Source organism: Lactuca sativa, chromosome 3 (genome assembly GCF_002870075.4).
Source record: "Lactuca sativa cultivar Salinas chromosome 3, Lsat_Salinas_v11, whole genome shotgun sequence".
In the NCBI taxonomy this organism is placed as follows: domain Eukaryota; kingdom Viridiplantae; phylum Streptophyta; class Magnoliopsida; order Asterales; family Asteraceae; genus Lactuca; species Lactuca sativa.
This window is the reverse complement of record NC_056625.2, coordinates 974,010-986,803: the sequence shown is the minus strand read 5'-3', so window position 1 is coordinate 986,803 and position 12,794 is coordinate 974,010. Positions and strand designations below refer to the sequence as shown.

General features: G+C 37.7%; 1 protein-coding gene and 1 pseudogene across 2 annotated transcripts; both read left to right on the top strand.

Annotated features, from left to right (window-relative positions):
* Positions 1 to 8,212, top strand: part of LOC111892907 (PLASMODESMATA CALLOSE-BINDING PROTEIN 4-like) — a 35,584-nt pseudogene extending 27,372 nt beyond the window's left edge.
* Positions 8,213 to 8,318: 106 nt separating this feature from the next.
* On the top strand, positions 8,319 to 11,791 carry LOC111892881 (splicing factor-like protein 1). 2 transcript variants are annotated; one of them, XM_023888943.2, is made up of 2 exons: positions 8,319 to 10,701; positions 11,520 to 11,791. In XM_023888943.2, exon 1 carries the CDS (start codon positions 8,375 to 8,377, stop codon positions 10,664 to 10,666), a length of 2,292 nt encoding a protein of 763 aa, XP_023744711.1. In that variant the 5' UTR covers positions 8,319 to 8,374; the 3' UTR covers positions 10,667 to 10,701; positions 11,520 to 11,791. The 2 variants fall into 2 exon arrangements, with proteins under 2 accessions (XP_023744711.1, XP_023744713.1); XM_023888945.3 differs by having other exon boundaries at positions 11,057 to 11,601.
* The last annotated feature ends 1,003 nt before the right edge of the window (positions 11,792 to 12,794 follow it).

Genomic DNA, 12,794 nt, shown 5'->3' with positions numbered 1-12,794 from the left:
TACTACTCATATGAAACGACATCCCGACACTACAGGAGGTTAAGTCCTGGCTCGGGAAGTGCTTAGCTATGAAGGACCTCGGAGAGGCTTCCTATATCTTGGGAATAAGGATAGTGAGAGAACTAAGTAAGAGACTAATAGGACTTAGTCAGAACATTTACTTAGATAAAGTACTGAAACGTTTTAGTATGGAAAATTCGAAGAAGGGAGAATTACCGATACAAAGTAATACCAAGTTGAGTAAGACACAATGTCTGAGTATCGAAGTCGAGATAGCAGAGATGAGCCGAGTACCTTACGCTTCCGCAGTTGGCTCAGTCATGTATGCTATGACTTGTACTCGCCCTGATGTAGCCTTTGCTTTGAACATGGTCAGTAGATATCAAGGGAACCCTGGCAGAGCACATTGGATTGTGGTCAAGAATATCCTTAAGTACCTTCGGAGGACCAAGGAATGGTTTTTAGTCCTCGGAGGGAGTGATGACTTAAAGGTGCGAAGGTATAGTGACGCCAGCTTCCAGACCGACAGGGACAACTATCGTTCGCAGTCGGGCTAGGTCTTTACCTTGAATGGAGGAGAAGTAACTTGGAAAAGTTCCAAGCAGGAAATTGTAGCCGATTCAATGTGCGAATCAGAGTACATTGCAGCAAGTGAAGCATCGAAGGAGGCAATATGGTTGAAGAACTTCATTGGTGATCTTGGAGTTGTACCTGCCATAAAGGAGCCTGTGGAAATTTTTTGTGATAATGAAGGAGCGATTGCCTTGACCAAGGAGCCGAGGGATCATGGTAGATCTCGTCACATCGACAGAAAATATCACTTTATTAGACATTGAGTAGAAGAAGGACATCTCGTGGTTAAGAGGATATCATCAGAAGATAACCAGATCCGCTTACGAAAGGGACTGAGTAGGTTAAGCACTTGCAGCATGCTAGGAGTAGTGGGCTGAAGGATGATATTAGTTTAGATTAGATAGTTTTAGAAACTTGTAATAGACAAATGTAATTGACATTTGATGATTAAATAAAGGAGAATTATTTATAAGTAAAGTTACTGTCTTATGTTAATTGTTTAACTATTGTTTCACTTTGCATGTTTTGACTTCCTGAATAATTGAGTTATTAAGAATAATTGAATTATTCGAATGGTCCCCAATCGTTCATATGTTGGAAGTAGATATTAAAGAAGATTGTCATGAATTGGTATGTAGATTGTCTAAATGATATTAGACATAGAAAAGGTTTGCTGCAACGTTCATGAGTGCTTATGAACTAGTTTTGAGCATTGGAACAAACCCACATTTGCTGGAATCACGTTAAGGTATATATAAGTGATCGCAAGATGATAATATCATATGGTCTTAAAACCTAGATATATGGTTTGTTATTTGTTAATTGGTTGTTCATTGATGATGCGAAACCGCATCAGTAAATTGATGTTATAAAACGCATTGTTGTGTATGATTGATTGGCGGATAAGTAAATGCATATAAGTCGAAGTTTATCTGTTACTTTTATCCTAAGAAGGTAAAAGAGATATCTCGGCCGCTCGATGATTTGATTTGACTTATGTGTCGGGCCCGGTCAGAACTAAATTGATGTGTTCGATTAAGTTCTATGTCGAATAAATCTGAGATCGAGAAACTAAACGCTGGACTATGATTGTGTCCACATGATATCTGAACAGAGGACTGTACGATCCCTTATCTAAAGGACAGGACTGATAAGATCAGAGTTTGACAGGGTCTTTGAGAGTTACGATTGCTAATCGGATTGTGCTTGTGTATATAGTTACTGGACTTATCCAAGTGGGAGACTATTGAAATAGTGTCTAAGGCTGTAACTATATTTGGCAAGTATTTGACCCGGTTGAGCATGGTCCTTTTGGGTTGCCTTCACCATAGCAACTTGACAGGATGATTTATAATGAGAGAAGAAATATTATTAATATATTATGAGAATAATATAAGGAATAATAATATTGTTATTTGATTAATATAAGTCATAAATTAATAGGAATTAATTTGGTGACTTAAAGAGGTTAATTGAATAAAGGGGCATAAACTATCAAGTGTGTGATAGTTGTATTTTGGGCTATGAATCTTTATGGATGTGAGGGCGGACAATTTTAGGGTTTGGAGAAACCTAGAAATCGTCCAAGGCCTAGTCTATAGGGATCATTGGATTGCTTAGGGCCTAAGTTATTCAATTAGGGTTTAAGGTGTAACCTTAGTAGCTCATAGTATATATAGACCCATTGGGTGGAGGAAATCGGCACTCATGCAAGACAAGAAACCCTAAGGCTGATTTTCTCACCCTCCTCTCTCTCTATTATCATCCTCTTGCTAGTTGGTGTTTGTAAGCCATTAGAGGAGTGACAATTGTGACTCTAAGCTCCAAAGACAAGAAGATTCAAGCAAGCAACTCAAGGTATTCCTTTAGATCTGATTTCATATGTTATGATTTGAATGTTTATACTAGATTTATAAATAAAAGTCTTGGATACATTGCATGTTCAATTAGAGAAACCTAGATCCAAACATTAGGGTTTGCATGTGCACATAGGAAAGTTCTTATGGCTCAAACCCATCATTTTTTAGCACTCTTGAGCTTTGTGTGTGTCTTTGGGCTACTTTGAATGAGAGAGTAAGAATAGAAGATCATATTGGAGGAGTAGGACTCTTTGGATCCAAAATATCATCACCATTTGGCATAATTTGGAGGTAAAAAGCTTTGAACTTGATGAAGTTATGCATAGATCTAAGTTAGCCATGAAGTTTGTGTCCTTTTGGTCCCATTAGTTTGGTATTTTAAGTATGAGCGACTCCAATCCATTTAAGTTGTCCTTTAAGACGTTTTGATGTGTTTAGAAGCATAAAAATGTATTCTTGATCATTTCTCCCCTTCCATGCATGAGTTACAAGGTCTTAATGTGTTAAGTGGTTAAGGTTTTTAATGTTAAGCACTTATTGGCCATGCAAGACAATAAAGTTGGAAACTTTATGGTCAAAGATGACATTTGGGGCTCAGATCTGGTTTTGGACGTAAGAGGAAGCTCTTAATAAGAGAAAGGGCTGACTAGTTGCATATGTTGGGCGTACCAAATGGTACGTTGCGCGTACGTTGTTAAAGCCCCGATTTATGGGTCAACTGGAGTACTTCTCGCATACATATGAGTACGCCCATCGTACTCAATTGGTTTGTTGACTTTGACCAAGTCTACCCTAAGGGTATTTTAGGTAATTTGAGTGGTATTTGAGATCAGCCAGTATTTGGTGTTTAGGTGGCCAACTAAGTTGTCAGTCGGACCTGTGTTCTGTTATATATATTTTCAGACTAAGAGGTGAGTTTCTCTCACTGTACTCGTGGGCTGAAGGCACCGTGGCTAAGAATGGCTTCAGTCAGGTCATCGATTCACCTTATGGTCGACTTGCTTGAATCGAAGAAGAAGAAACCCCGGACTAGAGCCTTCAGTGCTTCTCCTCCCCCATGAATGTGATCAACAAAAATTGATGTACCCACCATTCTAGATAGGAAAGAGATTGATGGTAAGAACTAGTACTAATCTTATAGCAAGCCAAAATAGAGTTTAGATAAGTAAGAACAAGTGCCTATTTCTTGCTAGCCAAAAAACAAGTTTGAGTTGGGGTTGGATCTGAAGCATCAAGCTTCTCCTATACTTTCTCAAAGAAATTCCCTTATCTCGATATTTATTAGAGGCTAATGTCGACCCACTAGGTTATGTATCCTGGTTGTAGGATAATATTATGCTAGTATATGGCTGATTAGTAGATCTGCATTATTATTTGTATTTGCTAGATTTGTGTTTATGTTTATCTGTTACATATGTCGACATATTGTGGTTGGGTTGAGGCAATCCTGCTTTGTGCTAAAGGCCAAGACACGCAGGGAGATCCGGATAGGCTGTAGGCCCTGCGAGGCGGTCCAGTCATACCGAAGGCCCGAAGAGCGGTCTAGATAGGTTGTAAGCCCTGCGAGGCGGTCCATTTAGGCCGAAGGCTCATATTTGCATGATTTGTTTGTTATGTAGTGTGTTGGTACTTTAGGGGAATTCACTAAGTTATGACTTATAAATTTAGTTTATTTTTTCAGGTACTTCTGAGGATCGTGGGAATGCGAAGGCCTGATCGTGCACATCTTCCTATTTTCATGATATGGATTTTTGGGACACTCTGATATGACTTTAATTTTAAAACAATGACTCTTTTTGTAAACAATGATGATTAATGGTTGATTTTAAATATTTTTTTATAATTTTTGGAGTGTTACATTTTTGCCGAACATGGCTAAAATGATCTAAAGCTAATAAAAAGAAAGACTAAACAACTAATCTTACTAAACTAACTAAGACAGTCTATCCACAATCATCAGATCTTCAGGAATCGATGAAAAAGTGTAGAAATCGCTCAAATAACATCTGGAAAGGGTTTTTGATCGTCTCAATCGAAACTGGAAACAATAGGGGGTATTTTGTATGTAAGACAACACATCAGACGCGATATTTCCAGAAAGCACGACCAAAGCGTGTCACGCTTTTAAATAGGTGAGCCACACCCTTCCTAAAAATTACTCGATTTTCGCGTTTAATGAAGTACGTTGTTATTTCATACATATTTACCAAAAACACGATCGTGCTTTTTGAGAAACATGATCGTGTAAACCTTTGAAGTCTCAAAAACTGATTTTTGGCTCGAAAAAAAAATTACAAACATGAAACACGATTGCAGAATGAAAAAAACAATTGTGTAAATTTGTAAATGCGCGTTTCAGACACGAACTCTTCAGTTTCAGCAAATTTAACCCAGGTTTTAGTTTCCTTGGATGCTTTAGCTCCATTAAGCTCCAAAACGCGATTCAAGCTGCTTCCAAGTTACTACACCACTTGAAATAACTAAAAACGACATAAAAAATACGATCAACACGAGAATTCTAGTGATAAACATAAGGTGAACATTACTTAAACTAATGCAGACACAAATACGTAAAATATGGTACAAACACTAATATAAAAAGATACATAAAATGACATTTAATAGACTATTTTTTTTTTAATTCAAAAAGGAAAGGCCCTAATGTGTGGTCTTTTGACAAAATATACCCTTACTTGATTTCTTTCTACATAAGAGGTTTCCAAAAACAACACAATACCCCCGGACCTTATAATAATAATAATAATAATAATAAATTAATAATAATAATAATAATAATAATAATGTCCGTTTGTTTAATTACCACCTACATTATGATCATATAATATCTTTCTTAAGTTATTTTAAATTCATTTTCCAAACATTATCGGAATTAATTTTAACTATATAATCATTCGACTATTTATTGACCTAATTTCAAAAGTAATTAACAAAAACGGGCATTACAAAATGAAAACATATTAAGATGAAAAATTTAAAATTGTCAAAACATTTCTTAAAAAAAAAAAAAGCCAGTTCATTTGAAACATGAACTAAAAATCGAAACTCTAAAACCAAAACATATTCTTCAAACATGAACAAATATATGGTTGTAAAAAAACATCATAAAAATCATGATTACATATATTGATTCACCTTGAACATGTAACATTTGGTGGCATTTAGGTAGAGCAACGATATAGAGGGTGAGTGACAACGATATATATATATATATATATATATATATATATATATATATATATATATATATATATATATATATATATATATATATATATATATATATATATATAGAGAGAGAGAGAGAGAGAGAGAGAGAGAGAACCTAGATTTGGTGGTTGAAGGGGGCGATGATGATAACAACACTTGGTGGTCGAAGGTAACAAAAATGGTGGACACGTTTTGAATTATGGGATCGATGAATGATTATGGCTTATGATGAAGGAAGAAAGAATAAGATAGTGTTTCTTTTAAACCATCATGAAACGAAAAATGATAACTAAGGAATGCATCAAAGAATGTTGTTTGGGTGTGTTTTTGATAATCGTATTTTATAAGAATAAAAAGGAATGAATAATGATGCGTGAGAACAAGAATTAACGAAAATGTATGACAACAATAGAAAATATTATATGACGATTGAACATATTTATATTATCAAATAATATATATATTCTCTTAATCATTCTTATAAAAAACACCGTCCAAATTATCGGTACAAAACATATAACCTAACCCATATAATAATATAAATAAAATAATTATATATACATACTAATTTACAAGTGCCAGATGAACAGTTTTTGGATCTGATTGGTGGGTTTTTTTAAATTTTTTTTTTTTAAATATTCTTTGCTGGGTTTCATTTTGGTCAGAGCCGTCATATAAAATTGCTACGTGTTATGTTATGGCATCCCGATTATCCGGATTTGCTACGCGTCCCACCTACATTACTATCGTGACAATCAGCAGTCTCATCCAACATGTTATGGATTATGATCCACCGCTTCAATACTACATGACTTTCCCCCACCAACTTTCTCATCTCCGGTCTCTATCTATCCCTCTAATTTCCTCCGCCGTCTAAAAGGGACCGCTTCCATCGCCACCAATCCATCTGTCAGCTTCCCAATCCATCTTATCCACCGCTTCTTCGACTTCTGCCTAAGCCTTCACCGCCATCGCGAAGAATTTTCTTTCATATGCCACCGCCGACCGTTCGAATAAGTGAAAACGTCACCATCCGCTGCCATCTCCACTATTTTGATCGAGTCTATTTTCTCTATATTGAGTTTCCACATTGTTGTTGTCTGTTTTGCGACAATCGATGACCTTAGGAAAATTTGGGGATTTTTGAAGGCACCCAGAAGAAGATGTGGTGGTCACCCGATGAAAACCCTTCTTCGATTTTCTCTACGGGGTACATGATGCTAAATTTTACAATCAATCAATCAATTATTTTAATATTTTGGTACCTTCGTTCATATTTCTATCTTTCACGATTAGGGTTTTTTGATTTCTGAAAGAGAATCAACTCAAATATCAGTCAAACATCCTTATATATTCCTACGTATTAAATTTTTGTTTTAATTTCTAGATTTTCGCTGCTTAATCGGTTTCGGTTTGTCTCTTCTATCATAGGATCATTGCAATTTCGCTGTTAATGGTTATTATGAAAACAAACGTCAAGTTCTAGGGAGCTGTTATTTCTCAGGCACGACTATAGTTAGCCAAACACCCCCTTCTGGTGACTTTCCTTTGAATTTACCATCCTACCCTCTATTATCATTTGTGATGTGTTTTTTGATGATTTACACAGATTCTGTTTGTTATTCTGGGAACCCTAGGTATGATATTTCCATCTTAATTGGATTATAATTTTACGTATTTTAAGTGGTAAATAAGCTATTCTTCAGTGCTTCTTTCTGTTGACTTAAGATATATTCTTAAGATTTAAACCATCGTATATGATTTTGTTCAAAGTTGATCAATTTTTCAAAGTGCATGCTTATTTGTATTTTTTTTCTATTTCTTGAAAGTAGATGGTTTGTCTGTAATGACTAAAGATTATGGTGTTGAAAGCTATTCATTATTTTCCTTTGGTTTTTAACATTGCAGTACTTCAACTCCAACACCACCGCCAACTGGAACCGGGGCCCCAACCCCAGGAACCGGAACCGGAACCCCAACACCCGGAACCGGAATCGGAACTGGAACCCCGACACCAGGAACCGGAACTGGAACTCCAGGGACTGGGACTGGAACCGGAACCGGAACTCCAGGGACCGGAACCGGAATTGGAATGGGAACTGAAACTGGGAGTGGCACAATGCCTGGAATCAATGTGAATCCATAGAATGAACTTGGGCCAACAGGAACAAATGGGTTTGACAATAGTGGTTGTGTGTCTATTTGTATGACAAGATAAATAAAAAAAATATGTGACTTCTACTTACTAATTACTAATTCTGAGGACAGTAACTTCACTTTGCATTCATTTTTAAATGAGTCAGATAATGGATCCATCATCTTCAAATGTAGTGGTTGGCAACATATCTTTTTCATGTTCTATTGAGGTTTGCTACAATAACATATTTCATATTCTGTTTGAATGTCTTGGTTTATCCTTGGGTTTGGAAGAGCTTCACATGTTACACACTATTCTTTTCACCTGCTGGAATTTTGATGAACTTCAAACTGAAATGTTTCCGTTTTGTGCATTCCTTTGACGTATCCAACCCCGCAACGCGGGAATCTTTCCTAGTTATTACTAATTGAAATATTAATATTAAAAAAAAAGTAAAAGAAAAACAAGACAATTTGCATTCTCATTTATCTATGTGTATGATATAAATACACACATATTAGATTCTCTGCCTCTCTCACACACGCGATACACCAGAACTTCTTCCCATCCCCACCTCATGGATTCTCTTCCCCCCGAAACCCTAGCTCCCACTCCTACTCCCTATGATGCGTTGGATTACACCAAGAACTCCAGTAACCAGCATCCGCCGCCTGATTTTGGCTCAGCACCTCCACCCCCGCCCCCGCCGTCCGATTCCGACCACAATTTTTCTCATCAACTTCAAATCGTATGTCAAACGGATCCCAAGCCAGACACAACAGATCCGAAGCCTGATAATGGCGGCGTTAGGAGTGTTACTACGGAAAAGGATAACTCTGGCGTGGAGGAGGATACAACAAGCAGGAGACGGAGGCGGAGCAGATGGGACCCGCCTCCTACCGATGGAGATGCTGATCAGAATGGGGGTAAAAAGAGGAAGTCTCGTTGGGCGGACGACGAGCCGAAACCCGTGTTTCAGTTGCCGGATTTCATGAAGGATTTTACTGGAGGTATGGATATGGATCCTGAAATTCAGGCTTTGAATGCAAGGCTTATGGAAATTAGTAGAATTTTACAGTCTGGACAACAGTTAGATGATCGTCCGGAAGGTGCTAGGTCTCCTTCGCCGGACCCGATATATGATAATATGGGAACCAGAATAAACACTAGAGAATTTAGGGCGAGGGAAAGGCTTAACAGAGAGAGACAAGAGATTATTTCGCAGATTATTAAAAGAAATCCTGCGTTTAAGCCCCCTGCTGATTATAGGCCTCCGAAGCTTCAGAAGAAGCTGTATATACCAATGAAAGAATACCCTGGTTATAATTTTATCGGACTTATAATTGGGCCGAGAGGTAATACGCAGAAGAGGATGGAAAAGGAGACTGGAGCTAAAATCGTTATACGGGGGAAAGGCTCAGTGAAAGAAGGCAGGTTTGGGCAAAAGCGTGATTTGAAGTTTGATCCTTCTGAAAACGAAGATTTACATGTTTTAGTGGAAGCAGAGACACAGGAAGGGCTTGAAGCTGCAGCAGGGATGGTGGAAAAGCTATTGCATCCTGTTGATGAAGGATTGAATGAACATAAAAGACAGCAGCTGCGTGAACTTGCTGCTCTGAATGGAACAATAAGAGACGACGAGTATTGTAGATTGTGTGGTGAACCTGGGCATCGTCAATTTGCCTGCCCCTCCCGCATGTCAACTTTTAAGAGCGATGTGTTGTGTAAGATCTGTGGAGACGGAGGACACCCAACCATTGATTGCCCTGTGAAAGGGACTGCAGGAAAGAAAATGGATGATGAGTATCAGAATTTCTTGGCAGAACTTGGCGGGACCCTTCCAGAAGGTGTCACCAAGCAAAGCACACCATTGCCAATCATGGGTTCTTCCACGAGCAATCCACCATGGGCACCCAGCACAAACGGAGGAGGAAGCAGTAGTACAGGAACATCTGCACATCCGGGTCTAGGAAGCAATGTAGCAAAACCAGGAGTCGGTTTTGGTCTTGGTCTTGGAATTGGTAAAGAAATCGATGATACCAATCTGTATATCGGGTACCTGCCTCCGACTTTCGAAGATGATGCCCTGATTCGGTTGTTTTCACCATTTGGGGAGATAGTAATGGCAAAGGTGATTAAAGACAGGGTCACTGGGCTGAGCAAAGGTTATGGTTTTGTCAAGTATTCTGATATATCTCAGGCCAATCAAGCCATTGCTAGCATGAATGGTTATCGTCTGGATGGAAGAGTAATTGCAGTAAGAGTTGCAGGAAAGCCACCCCAACCTACTGTACCCCCTGGTCCTCCTGCGCCCACTTATCCTGGCGGGTATCCATCTCAGCAGATGACTGCGCCACCGCCTGGGAGTTATATGACTGCCCCAGTTCCATGGGGACCACCACCACCGCCTCCTCCTCCTCCTTATGCTGCTTATGCTCCTCCTCCGCCTCCTCCTCCTCCTGGATCGAGCATGTATTCATCCTACCCAAGCCAACAACAGATCCCCTCTTATGGTGTTCAATATCCTCCTCCTCCTCCTCCTCCTCCACCTCAGAACAAGAGCGTTATTACATCAACTACTACTACTACTACTAATACTGAGGCCCAAGCCCAACAAAGCTACCCAAATAATATGAATGCACCTCCTGCACAGTCCCCATCCCAGTCTAGTAATGTTTATGGGACAACAACAACAACACCAAACACCCAAACTGCATATCCTTACTCTTCTTATTACACTCAGTCAGTAGTTGAGCAGCAAAGTTTTGCAGCTGCACCCTGGTCTTTAAATCTCTCTGCAGACCAAACTCAGCAAACTACTTATGGCACAGACCCTGAGTATGACAAGTTTATGGCTGAGATGAAATGAATCTTGCTTCTACTTCTTCTGCATATGCATCGACTGTAAGTCTGCACCTTATTTTCTACCTACCTTTCTCTGTTTAGGAGTTGGCTTCTGCTTAGTCACTTACTTAAGTTCGACTGAAATTCTTGACTTAAAATAGATAGTCAACAATCTGAACATATAGACATGATGTTACAAATTTTGTATTAATTACTCGAGACAAAATAGAAATTAATGTCCATGAATCTACAAATTTGAAGAGTTATGTTTTTTTTTAGCCACTAAGAACCATTGTGTTCTTCTAATGTAACAATAATTAAAATAATGTGTACTTAAGTTAAAGTTTACTGTTTCATCAATGACAGATTCTGCTAAATAAAACCTAGTTGCTAGACATTTTTTTTTCTGTGGCAGATGGAGGGGAGGCATGAGCTGCTTTGTATTTGTAAATTGTAATTTTAATCAAAGTCTGACAGTGTTACTTTTTTTACAGCTGTTGTTGCATGCTAACAATGGCTACTGTTTTTAAGTCATTATTGGGTTATTTGACCTTTTTTCTTGTAAGACTTAAGAGTTAAGAGTGGATTTGTTTTTCTTTGTACAAGAGCTGTTAGTTTTGTTGAAAGTAAAAGACTAGCAATGAGATAAATACTGAATTTGTGGCTTGGTTTTTGAATAAAGAAATGGAAAAGTTATTGGAATGGTTGGTGCAGGGGGGGGGGGGGGGGGGCTTTGAAAGGATGAATTTATGGTGATGGATGAGATAGGAGTGAATAGGCAGTTGTAATGTAATGTATGATTTATGATATGAGATAAGATATGTAGGTGAATTAGTTGATAACGATTCTTCTTGTTTATGGTGGATATTGTTTGGCAGGTTTCTTGGAGCTTTCAACCAAACCAAACCAAACCAACCTAATTTGTTTGGTTTCTGAATTCTGAGTGACTCAAGTTTCAGACTCACATTCACATCTTTATTCTTCTTGCTCTTGCTGTGGTGTTGCCCAACTTCAGAAATTCACATCTTTTATGCATCATTGCTTGCTGATAATAATATTTTTCATTTTTTACTAATATTTTAGATATGAATTTTGGCTGTGTATGTTTCTACAATATAATTCACATCTCTATGAACATGTTTTGTTTTTATTTTTTTCTTGTTGATATGCATGCCATCTACTTCTGCAGACTGAGGACTTCCATTTCTTCCCTATATGGTATGGTATGGGCAGCAGGTGGCATATTATTATTTTTTTATTATTTATGTGAGAGGCCATTTGAGTGTTGAATCTAACTTGTAACAAAGTTGGCTGCTGGTGCCAGGTATTGCTATATGGATCTCATCATCTCTCCTGTCTTACTCTCTCACTTCACTTGAATATGCTGCCTGAAACACTCTTTGCAGGAATATGCTAAATATTATATTCTGCAGTCTCCTTTGTAAAAAAAAAAAAAAAAAAAAAAACCCTTTGTTTTTGCACCAGAAAATGTCAAACTTGCTACTTTTTTTTTCCTCCATTTCATCTTATGGTGTAAAATTTTCTTTCAGAATTTTGCTCAATATCATCATCTAACAAAATTACGTTTCCTAGTCTGGTTATGCCATAAAAAGAGTATGTGTTGAATGAAGATCTGTGTCATGTGTTGAATCTCAACCAACTCAAGTGGTAGTGAATTTGTATGATTTTAAATACTTTATCAAATCTCTTGGAGATGAGGAACATGGCTTTGCAAAAAAAAAAAAAACATAATTACACACCAGTGATTTTAGCCTAGTAGGGTTTATATGATATGGATTCACCAAAGTTTGATCTGTTAATGAGTTTTAGGATTTGATTGTCATTTATCCAGACTATTGGCTGTCTGGCATGGTACTTGTTATCTTTGAGGGATTATGTGTATACTACTAGCCTGCTACTACCATGACTTAAGTTTTTAGTGTCGTCTTCCCTAGTTATTGGTGATAAACTTCTGACATCTAAGCTTACTTGTTATTGTTTGAATAGCTCGGCAATGGAGCTTTGGCTTGAAGCTGGATGAAAACATTACCAAATAATCCTGTTACTTTTTTGTCGACTAGTTGAGCATCTTGATTAGATTTGTGACATGGCATGTTATGTTGTAAAATACATATGATTCAGTATCTTACATC